Source organism: Petaurus breviceps, unplaced genomic scaffold, assembly GCF_028583685.1.
Source record: "Petaurus breviceps papuanus isolate PSGF00001 unplaced genomic scaffold, PetGlider_PUasm1.0 184, whole genome shotgun sequence".
NCBI classification, from domain to species: Eukaryota; Metazoa; Chordata; class Mammalia; order Diprotodontia; family Petauridae; genus Petaurus; species Petaurus breviceps.
In genome coordinates this window covers 16,617,720-16,630,302 of record NW_027185793.1, presented here as the reverse complement: position 1 = coordinate 16,630,302, position 12,583 = coordinate 16,617,720, and the positions used below count along the sequence as shown (strand labels likewise).

General features: G+C 34.1%; 1 protein-coding gene across 3 annotated transcripts in view; it reads right to left on the bottom strand.

The window, feature by feature from the left end:
• Nucleotides 1-12,583, bottom strand: part of PGGT1B (protein geranylgeranyltransferase type I subunit beta) — a 59,045-nt gene that overhangs the window by 30,717 nt on the left and 15,745 nt on the right. For 2 of the 3 annotated variants that reach the window (XM_069088182.1, XM_069088184.1), the window contains exons 3-4: nt 9,464-9,531; nt 4,550-4,701 (exon numbers count right to left, since the gene is read on the bottom strand). The exons of the other annotated variant lie outside the window; for it this stretch is intronic. In XM_069088182.1, the coding sequence (XP_068944283.1) occupies nt 4,550-4,701; nt 9,464-9,531 (220 nt within the window). The remainder of the gene's footprint in view (nt 1-4,549; nt 4,702-9,463; nt 9,532-12,583) is intronic. 3 annotated transcript variants of the gene reach the window in all.

Below are 12,583 nucleotides of genomic sequence, written 5' to 3'. Positions count from 1 at the left end.
ACCACATTTTCCTTTCATTAGAGAACTCCTAGAAGGGATACCTTGAGTTAGAGGATAAAAAAATTGAAGATTTTCAAGTCACCAAAAAATACATTTAGAGAATACTATGCATAAGGAATTATTAGGACTAAGCAACCAATAATCCCCAGTCTAACAAATAAGAAAATTAATACTGGTCTAGCATGAATAGGACAAGAATTATCTGTCATTCAATAAATATTTATTAAGTGCTTCATATGTACCAGGCACTGTGCTAAGTACGGTGAATACAAAGAATATACCACTGCATGGGGCGGCTGGATGGCGCATTGAGTAAGAGTTCCAGACCGGAGTCCGGAGGACCCAGGATCAGTTCCCGCCTCAGATACTTAACACCCACACAAAATAACTGGCCATGTAACCTTGGGCAAGTTACTTAACCCCAATTGCTTTAAAAAAAAAAAAAAAAGAGAATATACCACTACTATATAAGAAGAGGCAAAAGACAATCCCTGTGCTCAAGGAGTTTACAATCTAATGGGGTAAGACAACACACAAAAAGAAGCTGAAAAGTAGGGAGGGAGGGAGAGGAGTCAGAGAAGTCCCAAGTACTGCAGCCAGGTGAGAAATGAGATATTCTCAGCTGAGCTCCCCCCTTAAATGAAGGATAAGAGTTCATGGATCCACCCTCCAGGCAGAGGGTCAGTGATGAGGTGAGTACCAAAGCCACATGCATGAAGTGCAGGATGATGGAGATGAAGTTTCTTAATAATGAATTCTCTGGCACACAAGGAAATGTCATAAAAGTTCCAAAGTAGTGCAACCATGTGAGAAATTAGGATATCCAGAAGCAGTTAAAGAACTTACTAAATTATCTCTATTTATATTGTTCCACTTAGACATACTTATGACCAATGCCAAGCATCGAAAAAATGGTTAGCTAGGAATAGGCTACATTCTGTGACTAGGGAACAAAAAAGTTTTTCTGTGTGAACTTCACTAACTGATGAGGAATGTAGGGACCACACTGAAGTTTTGCCCAGACTGAAATAGAAAATCTCTTTCCCTCTGAGAAGATGTAGAACCTTCTTTAGCATAAAACCTTTCCTATTGCCCTCTCAAACTCCCTGTGTTTGACTATTTTGCATGTATTTGTATTTATTCATTTTCATTTTTATGCTACACATACCACACACATAATTGTTGTTTCTCCCCACTAAAATATAAGTTCCTATTGAAAATATGTTCCTTTTGAGTAGAGATTCTTCATTCTTTGTACTTATGTACTTAGTGCTTAAATACAGTGCCACAGTAGGTGCTTGACGAATGCTTGTTGTTTGGTATATATCTATCAACATTTTGTACATGTTGTGAACTCAACTCTAGAGGGAATGCTAAGAGTCTCTTAAGACTTTCAAACTTCTACTTATATGAGCTGATGCTAAGTAAAATGCACAATGTACAAAGTAACATCAATATTGTAAGATGAATGAATTAGATATTCTCAGCAATACAATGATCCAAGACAACTCTGAAGGCCTTTATATGATGAAAAATGCTATCCATTCCTAAGAGAAGGAACTGATGCTGTCTGAATACAGACTGAAGCACCTTTTTTTTTTTTAAACTTTATTTTTCTTGAGGTTTGGTTGGGTTTGTTTGGGTTTTTTTGGTCTGTTTTCTTTCAAAACATGACTAATATGGAAATTTTTTGCATAACTACACATGTCTGACCTATATAAAATTGTTTGCCTTCTCAATGGGGTGGGGGGAAGGGAGATGAAAGGAAGGAAGAAAATTTGAAACTCAATAGTTTAAAAGAATGTTAAAAATTGTTTTTACATGTAACTGGGTAAAAATAAAATACTATTTTTTTTTTTTAAAGATTTTCTTCTCCTATCACTTTGTGTTCACATCATTTTCCATGGATTTCATTACCATCTCCATGCTGATGATTCTCAAATTGACTAATCCTGACCTGTCTAACCTCCAGTCTCACATCAACAGACATCCAGAACTTGGTTGTCCAATAAATATCTTAAACTTAACATGTACAAGATTGAAATCATTATCTTTCCCTCTAAATACTCCCTCTCCCTCTTACTTTCCCTATTACTATAGAGGGCCATATTATCCTTCCAATAGGTCAGGCTCACAAACTGAGAATAATGCTAGACTCCTCACAATCTCTCACCCCCCCTATATACAATCTGTAGCCTAACTAAGCCTGTTGACTTCACCTTTGCAACATCTCTCGAATATGCCCCCTCTCTCCTCTGATGCCATCACCACCCTGGTACAGGACCTCATCACCTCACACCCAGACTGCTTCAATAACCTGCTGGAGAGTACTTTAAATTACCCTCTATTCAAACACCAGAGTGATTTTCCTCCCCTCTACTCAAGAAACTCCAGTAGCTCCCTAATACCTCCAGAACTATATAAAAAAATCCTCTCCATCTGGGGTTCAAAACTCTTCACAGCCTAGACCCCTCCTACCTTTCTAGTCTTTTTACATTTCACTCTCCATCAAATATTTTTCAATCTAGTGACACTGATATCCTGGCTGTTCCATGAACAAGACACTCCATCTCCCTGCTCTGTGCAGTTTCTTTGGCTGCCTACCATGCCTGGAATGCTCTCCTCCATCTCACTTACTAGTGTCTTCCCTGACCTCCTTAAATTCCATCTTCTACAGGAAGTTTTTCCAATCCCTCTTAATTCCAGTGCCTTCCCTATTTATATATTTTTTTCTAGTTATACAGTAAATGTTTGTTTGTATATATTTGTTTATTGTCTCCTCCGTTAGACTTTGAGCTCCTTGAGAGCAGGGGCTGTTTTGTGCCTTTTTTTATACCAGTACTTAGCATAATGCCTCACACATAGTAAGCACTTAACAAATATTTACTGACTAGCTTTTTCAGGATTAGTGGGTAATTTATAAGATTTTTAACCTGGCAGTCCATGAACATATTATAAAAAATATTTTCATAACTATATTTCAAAATAATTGGTTTCCTTTATAATACTATATATTTTATTTTTTGCATTTTAAAAATATTCCGTGAATGGGTCTATAGACTTCACCACATGAGGTGCATGACACAAAAAAAGTTTAAGAAACTTTCCCTGGGGCAGCTAGATGGCCCTGGAGTCAGGAGGACCTGAGTTCAAATCCAGCCTCAGACACTTAACACTTACTAGCCATGTGACCTTGAGCAAGTCACTTAACCCCAATTACCCTGCCCTTCCCCCCTCCAAAATAAAAAAAAAAATGTTAGTTTGCATGGTTTAACTAAATCTCTTGTATAGGGGAGGTTTCTTTGGGAGAGGGGCTATTGGTTAAGAATGATGAAAAATATCAATGAAATATAAAAAGATGTACAGTTTTGTGAAAGAATACATTTGAAACATTATTAATAAAGAGAAATGAAAACTGAATAACTCCCACGATATTTTTAAATGAAAAGAAATTAACAAATTAAGATAAGAATGTCCAAAGCATATTTCTATTGGAGAACCATTTCATGGAATACTAGTAGTTTCACTTTCCCTATTGTAAGAGGAAGTTAAAGATTCTTGAGAAATGATAGGAGGGAAGGTGGTAAAGCAGTTAGGCTCCCACCCAGGGTCCCCACCTTAGGACCCAACAAGGAAATCCTCAAGAAAAATATGACCCAAGAACAATGCTTTACCTTTAAAAAATAAAGTCCCTTAGCTGCTCCCATTCAATTTGTTCACCTAGAGGGTTCCACTAGATTAACCCTTAGCTTCTTTGTAGTTCTAAAAAGTACAATATGTTAGTCAGAAAAATCCATTCTTTATTTGGGAATATCCCATGGACAGTCAAATCTTAGTAGAACTAAACTGTTTTCATAGAAGGTCAACCACAGATAACAAAAGCAGAGCCAGGAAGTAAATGAAAACTTGAATTTCTTGATACTAAAACAGTCTTGACAGTGTTATCAGAGCCCTAAATCTATATAATATGCTATTCAGTTCTAATTTAACCTCCTCTTAAAGAAAGATCCAAAATATATTAAATTATGTTTAAACTCATATTCATACATTTATTTCAATATTTAGGCCTACATTTTCCTTTTATTTCTATTACACTACTATACTTCTTTACTATACTAGTTTCCTTTCTATTTTAATAATAGTTTAGCATTTATAAAATGCTTTAAGGTTTACACAGCACTTTGTGCTCATCATGTGCTTCAAAAATTGTTTTAATTATTCAAATAAAAAGTACACTGTCCTCAAAATGATCCACATACTTAAATGTAAAAGAAAAGATTATTTAGTTAGGTACTAATCTATCTTGTTTGGAGTTAATAAAAAGATTAGTGTCACTACAACAATCATCATTTTAAATCATGAAAGGAATTAGAAGTGATTTTCTTTATTAGGAATTCAATGACAGGTTATCATTCATACCAACCTTTGGTTGGTTCAAATGAGTTTAAAATTCTAAAAGATTTTTGGTTATACTTCCTATTTTTATTTTTCCATATCTGTTCAAATCAAGAAACTTATCTCTGAAGAAGTGACAAAGAATTCATCATACCTTCCATCTTCCAGCTGAAGTGCTCTCAACCCTGCTAAGCAAGCTTCTTTATTTACTCTGCTTAAATCATCTCCAAGAATAACTAAGCATGATAGACCAGTGTAAGTCATTGCTATATGTCCACTGTCATAAGGATGAGCTATGCCAAGATCCTAAATTTAAGATGATAATACAATTATGGTTAGAAAATTGGTTATCACACATCAATAAACAATTCAATGTTAGATGGCCGGCAAATAAACAGATTAAATTTAATTTCCTAGTATTTTACAGGTAGAAAGCATCTTAAGAGAAGTCTAAGGAAAAACACAATTCTATCATACAAACATCAATAACAATGGGCATTACAAGTATTCCAGGATAAATTTAAAATTTATCCTGCTTAAGTTAAAAATTGCCAACATTATGAACACTTCATATGATTCATTAGAGTAAGAGTTTATTCGAACTACAGGTAAATCAGATATTCTTTCTTCTGAATGATAAGAGACAAAATAATTAACTTTATTAAAAACTTAAGAGGCAAAAGTATTAATATCATGAAAATATTTACAATAACGTTAATAAAATTCAGTCACCTACAAATTAACATCCTGGAAATGAGAAAAGTATTCACTCACTATTATATGCTCCACTCTCCAAAGGATTTAATAATGTCTGATTACATTAAGTAATCAGAAACAACACAAAGGAACTGAAACTAAAGGTATATTAGACAATCTACCAATGCATCAGCTTAATCCTGTCCCTCAAAGTCTTAAAAATAAAAGGACCAGGAGAAAACCAACTATTAAACTGCTAGGAAAAGCAATCTGATAGAATATGGATTTACATCAATTCTTGGACCAAACAAATAAATCACATAAATAAAAGGTCATATAAGAAAGAAATCAGAGGCTAATAAAAGGATGTGTCTTGTATAATTATAGCTAAAGGAAGATTTCTTAACAAAGGATACATTATACACCAAATATCATAACAAGAACCAACAGGTACTTAAGTTAAAAAAAAGGGCTGACATAAACAAATTAGAGAAGCATGGAAGAAATTACCTGCCAGTTCACAGAAGGTAAAATGGACAATTTCAATTACATAAAAATGAAAAAGTTTTCACCCAAATGAAACCAATGCAGCTAAAATTAAAAAAGAAGTGGAAAATAAGGAGAAAAAAATGATAGCACCTGGCAATAGACAGTACTTAATAAATGTTTTTGATTGGTTGCAGCAAGTTTCTCTGAAAAAGGTCTTGTTTATATCTAAGATATAAAGGGGAAATGTGTCAAATTTATAAGAGCAAGCATAACCCCTCAAATGATAAATGATCAAAGGATATGAACAGGCAGTTAACAGAAGATGACATTCAAGCTACCAACAGTCATATAAAAAATGCTCTAAATTACTAATAATTAGGGAATTGCAAATTAAAACAAATCTGAGGTACCAACTCTCATCCATCAGATTAGGAAGGCCAACAAAAAAGAAAAAGGACAAATGCTGGAGGGGCTGACAGAAAACAGGTACTTTAATCCATTGCTGATGGAGCTGTGAATTGTCCAGCCATTCTGGAAAGCAATTTGGAACAAATCCAAAAAGTTTAAATTTTTGAAACTGTGCACATCCTTTGACCCAGTGATGCCAAATAGTAGGTCTAGATCCCAAAGAAATCAAAGAAAGAGAAAAAGGATACACAGAGATACATACACACACAAACATACACAAATTTATAGCATCTTTTCATGACAGCAAACAACTGGAAACTGAGGGTGCCCATCAACTGGGAAATGGTTGAACAAATTATGAAATATAAAAGAACTCTATTATGCTGTAAGAAATGATGAAGATGGTTTCTGAAAAACCTGGGACAACACGTATGAACTAATGCAAAGTGAAATGAGCAGAACCGGTAGGACAATTTATACAACAACAATGTAAAGGCAACTCTGAAAGACATAAAAATTCTGATCAACACAATGACCAACCACAGTTCCAGAGGACTCACAATCAAACACGAAACCTCCAGAGAGAAAGGATAGACTCAAAATGCAATCTGAAGAATTATTTTTTTTAATATAGCTACTACAGGAATTTATTCTGCACAACCATACATGTCTTGCAATGAGTTCCATTTATTTGTTTGTTTATTTTGCTTTTTCAATGAGTGGGGGAAGGTCACAAAAAGAATTCAAACTGAAAATTAAATAAAAGCAAGATAGGTGGCCAGACTAAAAGGGACAATTTTAATTACATAAAACAGAAAAGCTTTTGCACAAATAAAATCAGTGTTGCTAATATTAGAAGAGACACAGTAAAACAAGGGAAAACTGCAGCAGCTACTATTTCTGATAAAATTCTTGATGTTTGAGACAATGAAACAAATATATAAGATAAAAGCCACTTCTTAAGGACATAAACAGGCCTTTTTCAAAAGAAATTGTCATCAGTCATATAAAAGAATGTTCTCAAATCATTAAAAAAATGAAAAACAGCTCTGAGGTTTCATTCACCTCATACCCTGCCCTGACTGGAAAAATAATCCAAGATGAAAATTGAAAATGTAGGAAGATATACATTATTGGTGGAACAGGGAATTGGCCTGGTCATTCTGAAAGGAATTTAAAATTATAATGAAGTAATTGAAACTGTACTGGTACTCTATATAGCATATGAGTACTACGCATATGGATGCAGCAAGGAGGCTCAGTTGACAAAGTAATGGGCCTGGAATCTGGAAGATCTCAATTCAAATCCAGCCTTAGACACTTCCTAGCTGTGTGACCCAGGGCAAGTCACTTAACTTCTTTTCTTTTTTCGCCTTTTTTTGGAGGGAGGGAAGGAAGGGCAAATGGAGTTAAGTGACTTGCCCAAGGTCACAGGGCTAGTAAGTGTTAAGTGTCTGAAGCCAAATTTGAACTCCAGTCCTCCTGACTCCAGGGCTGGTGCTCTATTCACTGCACCATCTAGCCTCCCCAGTCACTTAACTTCTGTTTGCCTTAATCTACTGCACAAGGAAATGGCAAACCACTCCAGTTTCTTTGCCAAGAAAAGACCATGGATAGTATGGTCCACAAAGTCACAAAGAGTCACACATGACTGAACAACAGCACTAGGTATATACCCCAAGGAGGTCAAGAACAGAGGAAAAGGTCTCATAAATACAAAAATATTTCTAGTGGTGCTTTTTTTGGAGTAGTAAAGAACTAGAAGCAAAATTGTTGCCCAGTACTTGGGGAATAGGTGAATGCTTTCTGTGGTATATAAAGGTAATGAAGTATTATTGAATGGATCACAGCAAATGGCTAGAGCTAGATCCCAATTAGTGCAAACAATAAATGCCATAAAGTGGTGGCATTTTTTATGGTAACTGCTTCTAGTCCTATGGAATATGCAGGGCAAGTCTGAATAAGTGACCACTTCACAGGATGCATTATTCAAAATAATTGGTAATTATCAGACTTCTATTAAACTTGGGAAAGCAAACAGATGCAGAACAAAGCTAATAGAGAAAATCTTCAGGACAGAGAATAGTTTACACAATGAACAAAATTATAACATAAAAGGAAATGTAAAAGATAACATAAGAAAAATAAATGAAAATGCAAAAAATATATAAATGTAAAAAAAAAAATGAAAATTCTTTTCAAGGCAGAATCCAGTCATGACTTCAGAGGACTAAAGCCAAGTAGGTTTCCCACTGTTTGGTAGAAAGGTTATGAATTTTAAGTGCAGAATGAACTGGATATTTCTAGATATAACCAATGAATTGATTTTGCTCACTATTATTAAAAAGGTGAGAAGAGTAACTAGAAAGTAACATGACTTAATCCTTTATTATTTATAAGCCTTATTTTTTTTTTTTATAGAAAACTGCTTCAGTTAACATCAAGGATATAACGTATGCCAAAATTAAGCATAGTAATACTCGGGCAGAAATCATCATGTTATATTATTAAACTGATTCAAATGAAAGAGCAACCTAAATCATTTTAGGAGAGTTTCTATCTCATAATATCTATATTCATCTATAAATTTTGACCTTCAGAACTAGGATATAAACCTATCTTGTGAGAATACCAAAATGAGTAGTTTACATGAATAATTACAAGAATTATTACAAGATCACCAAATTACAAGAATACCAAAATGAGTAGTATACTGCTCATAACTTTTTCCAATTATCTTTTTTGACTTAAAATTACAAGTAATAAATTACTGGAGTAAAAATTTAGGAACACACTAACTCTTGAGGTATTTGTTAAAAGCCATAACTGAGAAAGGTTATTTGGTCTTCAAAGTTTAGAACTTGAGATACTGCAGATTCATAGGACTTTATAAAACCTTTGCTACAAGAAGAAATATGCACAGAATGAAGTAGAAGTATCTGTGGACAAAACAGGAAGTCAAAACAAGTACAGCAATTGCTCTAGGACAGCTACAAACGGATGACTGCATAAGTAACTTTCAAATTCCCCTATAATCGGATCCTATGTGGCCTACACCAAAAATGTTACTACCTTGGACGGTTTGCCACTAATGTTTCCCTTATCTTCTTCCTATAACTGAGCAATTATTTAGACATGTACAAAATCATTGTCTATAAAAATACTGAGGAGGAAGAGACATGTTTTGCACTAAACAGTAGAAAGGGTAAATAACCACTCTAGAAATACTTTTAGCAAATAATAACAATACCTTTGCTGGATTGAAGATTTGTATTTTCAGGGGAAAGAAAAAAATTAGAACCAAATTCTAGTATATTCCAGCCATAATCCAGCTTTTGCTGTTTTGACATACTCTGTTAATACATGTAGCCTAGTTCTAGCTAGCAATGGATAAATGGATAATAACACACTTCTCAACTTTCTTTGCACCATGCACCCTGCCCCTTTTTGCCCCCCAACATACAGCTAAACTAACCTTAGATGGATTGAAAGGAATACCCAGGTATGAAGAACCTCGGAAACCACAGCGGTTTAAATTTGATCCTAGAAAATAAACATACATATTTACTTAAGTTAAAATGAAACCTATATTTTTGCTAGGTAGTAAAACAGTGCAATATGCAATCAAGCCAAAAAAAAAAAAAAGCTACCAATTGAGATATGTAGGAATAGATACTTGTATACCTTTTTCTGTTTGCATTTGTTATTTCACTGGTAAGGGAACTCCCAGTGAGGCAAATCCCTCTATTAATGCAGACCAGCAACTACTACTTATAGACCCAGAAATTTTCCTAGGGCATTGAGATGTTAAGTGACTTGCCCAAGGACACACAGTCAGTCAATATGTATCAGAAGTGGGACTTAAACACAGGTCTTAATTCTTAGGCTGGTTCTTTAATCACTGTAATATGTCATCATCTCTCAAATACATATTTACACATACTTTCAGAAAACATATATGCTTTTCATTTAGATTTTTTCAGTATGAGGCTAATATTAGCTGTATAGTCTTTACAACAGTTGGTAAGCCCTCAGAGAAAGGTAATCATAATAGTGAAAGTCCTTGGGATGATGCTATAAGGAGGACTGTTAAATGAAGTGGAAATATTGAAGCTTTGGGGTGTACATAATGGTTGTCTTCAAGTATCTGAAGGACTAGCATGTAGAGGGATTGGACCTCTCTTGCTTGGCCCCAAAAGGCAGAACTAGGTTTTGTTAAAATCCTTTCCTAACAATTAGAGCTGTTTAAAGTGGAACGAGAGAGGTTCCCTCTTACTAAAAGTCTATAATATAAAGTTAGATGATTACTTGTCTTACTGGTAGGTTGTTAAAAGGACTCTTGTTCAGGTATGAGTCAGCCTTTGAAATCCTTTCCAACTGTGGTGTTTTGTGAAGTTAGCAATTAAAAACTAACGTGCAAAGGCAAAATACTCAACCTATATATTCACTCACTAAAACTTATTAAAAATGTCATAAATAAAACCAGAAATGAGAATTTGATTATTAACACAGAAAAGAGAAAATGGAAGGGAAGTATGGCTACAGCAGAGAAAGAAAGAAGCAAAATGGTAAGTGAGAAGAAAGAAAAACTCAGAAGTGTCTATGTATTAAAAAAAAAAGACAATATGAAATTTGGCTTCATAACCACTCTGGCTGAAATATAACCATCCACACTATCAATCAAAGAATTCAGATTAAATCGAAATTAGTAATTTTTCCTTAGATACCCCACCCCCAAAACTGAAAAGCTTTTTCTGGCAAATAATATTTTATTATCCCCTAAATTCCTTTTTCAAAAAAGTAACATTTTCCTAGGCTCTTTTCTTTGCCTGGGAATTTAACAAAAAATGCCTGTTAATATTGGTCACGACATATATTATCTTTTCTGTTTCGCTTTTCTTCATTTTGTTCCATGCCTCTTTTTGATACTGTTCCTTAGTGAACTAACCTGATTGCTATTTTTGGTGTTAATTTTAAAGTCTCATCAATTTTTAGGTTAACTAAATTTAAAAAAAATTTTATCCTGATACTAACTAAATACATTTATCTATTACCTACGTCCAAAAAAAAAAAAAAAAGACAGCTAGAAGAGGAACGACCCACAAAGAAGAAAAGGAAATCTCTGCTGGAGTAATTTTTTCCTTATAGTTTTTAAGAGAGTTCAAATTTTATCAATAATTTTCCTAAAGAGAGATGAGTTCCATTCAACTGAACTCAATAAACATTTTTTAAATACCTGACACTTGCAAAAAGCTAACACTCATATCTTTCAAGGAATCTTGTGCATGGTGGGACATATTTAGCACTTTATATAAGTGTTAGGTATCATTATTACTTGCTAACTGATTCTGACATTTGCATCAGAGACTGGAAGAAAGCTATTAGGAATAGTTCTACTGAATCAAACCTTTTCTTTAGAAGTACATAAATAATAAGCACAATGAGTGTTAGTTTTCTTGAATTTTTTGTCAGCTGTGTGATGGTAAAGATATAGTCAATTATTAAAAGAGTTGGAATACTGCTTACAAAAGACCCCCTCACCCCCTCTTCCCTTCTAAAACTCATCAACAATGCCCCAAAGGGTAATGGAAAAAGGTATATTGAGTGTGAATAGGTAGCAACATGTTACAAAGAATTATAAAAGCAGACATGGAGTAAAGGATGTCATCAAAGAAATACATCACTGAAAAGATGGACTGTGTCGTGATCAGAATGATAAAGTGTCGATCGAAAGCCCATGGATTTGGACTCCACTAGTATTCTGCAGCCATGGTAAGGAAGTAAAAAGGAGTTCCTCTAACATATGGGGTGAACTTCCTGTGATGAGCTAATGTAAGGTAACTGCATTAGATGGGAAAGCATAAATGTGATGTGACATTTATGAATAGAGAGACTACTCCACAACATTGAGATCACTGATCCACTTGACCTTAAGCTAAGTACTATGACAGGTGGGTCTGGTGGGATAAATATAAATCTTATGAAAAATTATTAGGTTTACTCCAATTTAAAATGCCAATTTAATCCTAATAATGTGATAGATTTATTCTTAATTGAACCAGTCAAATCTCTGGGAAAAAAGGCCTTAATTTTTCTTTTTAACTGGTAAGAAGGACTATTATGCTAATCTTTGTAGCAAACTAAACATGTTCAAGGAAATTATCTTGTAACTTCTTAATTGTTGAAGTACGTGCAAGTTATTTAATAGCACCATCTACTGTTCCAGTTTAAGAGTATCAAAGTTAAAAAGTACCCCGTGAAGTCATTACATTTTAGAAGCTAGAAAAATTCAATCAAGCTACTCTGGATTCAAATCTTACTGTGTGACATTAGGAAAGTCACTTAACTCCTCAGTGTTTCATGCAGCCCTCTAGACTACTGCTTTTATCCATTGGAAGTGAGAGTTCCCTACATCAATAACATCACAAATCTGAATCAAAAAAAGAAAGAAAGAAAATACTGGTCAAAATAATTATTTTCTACCAATGTTTTAATGTACAGCACTTGCTTGATTTGTAACTTTTTAAAAATGGCTTACATTATGCATAATCATAAAGTCTTTCATAGTGTTCTGAGTATTGTTGTCTAATGCATG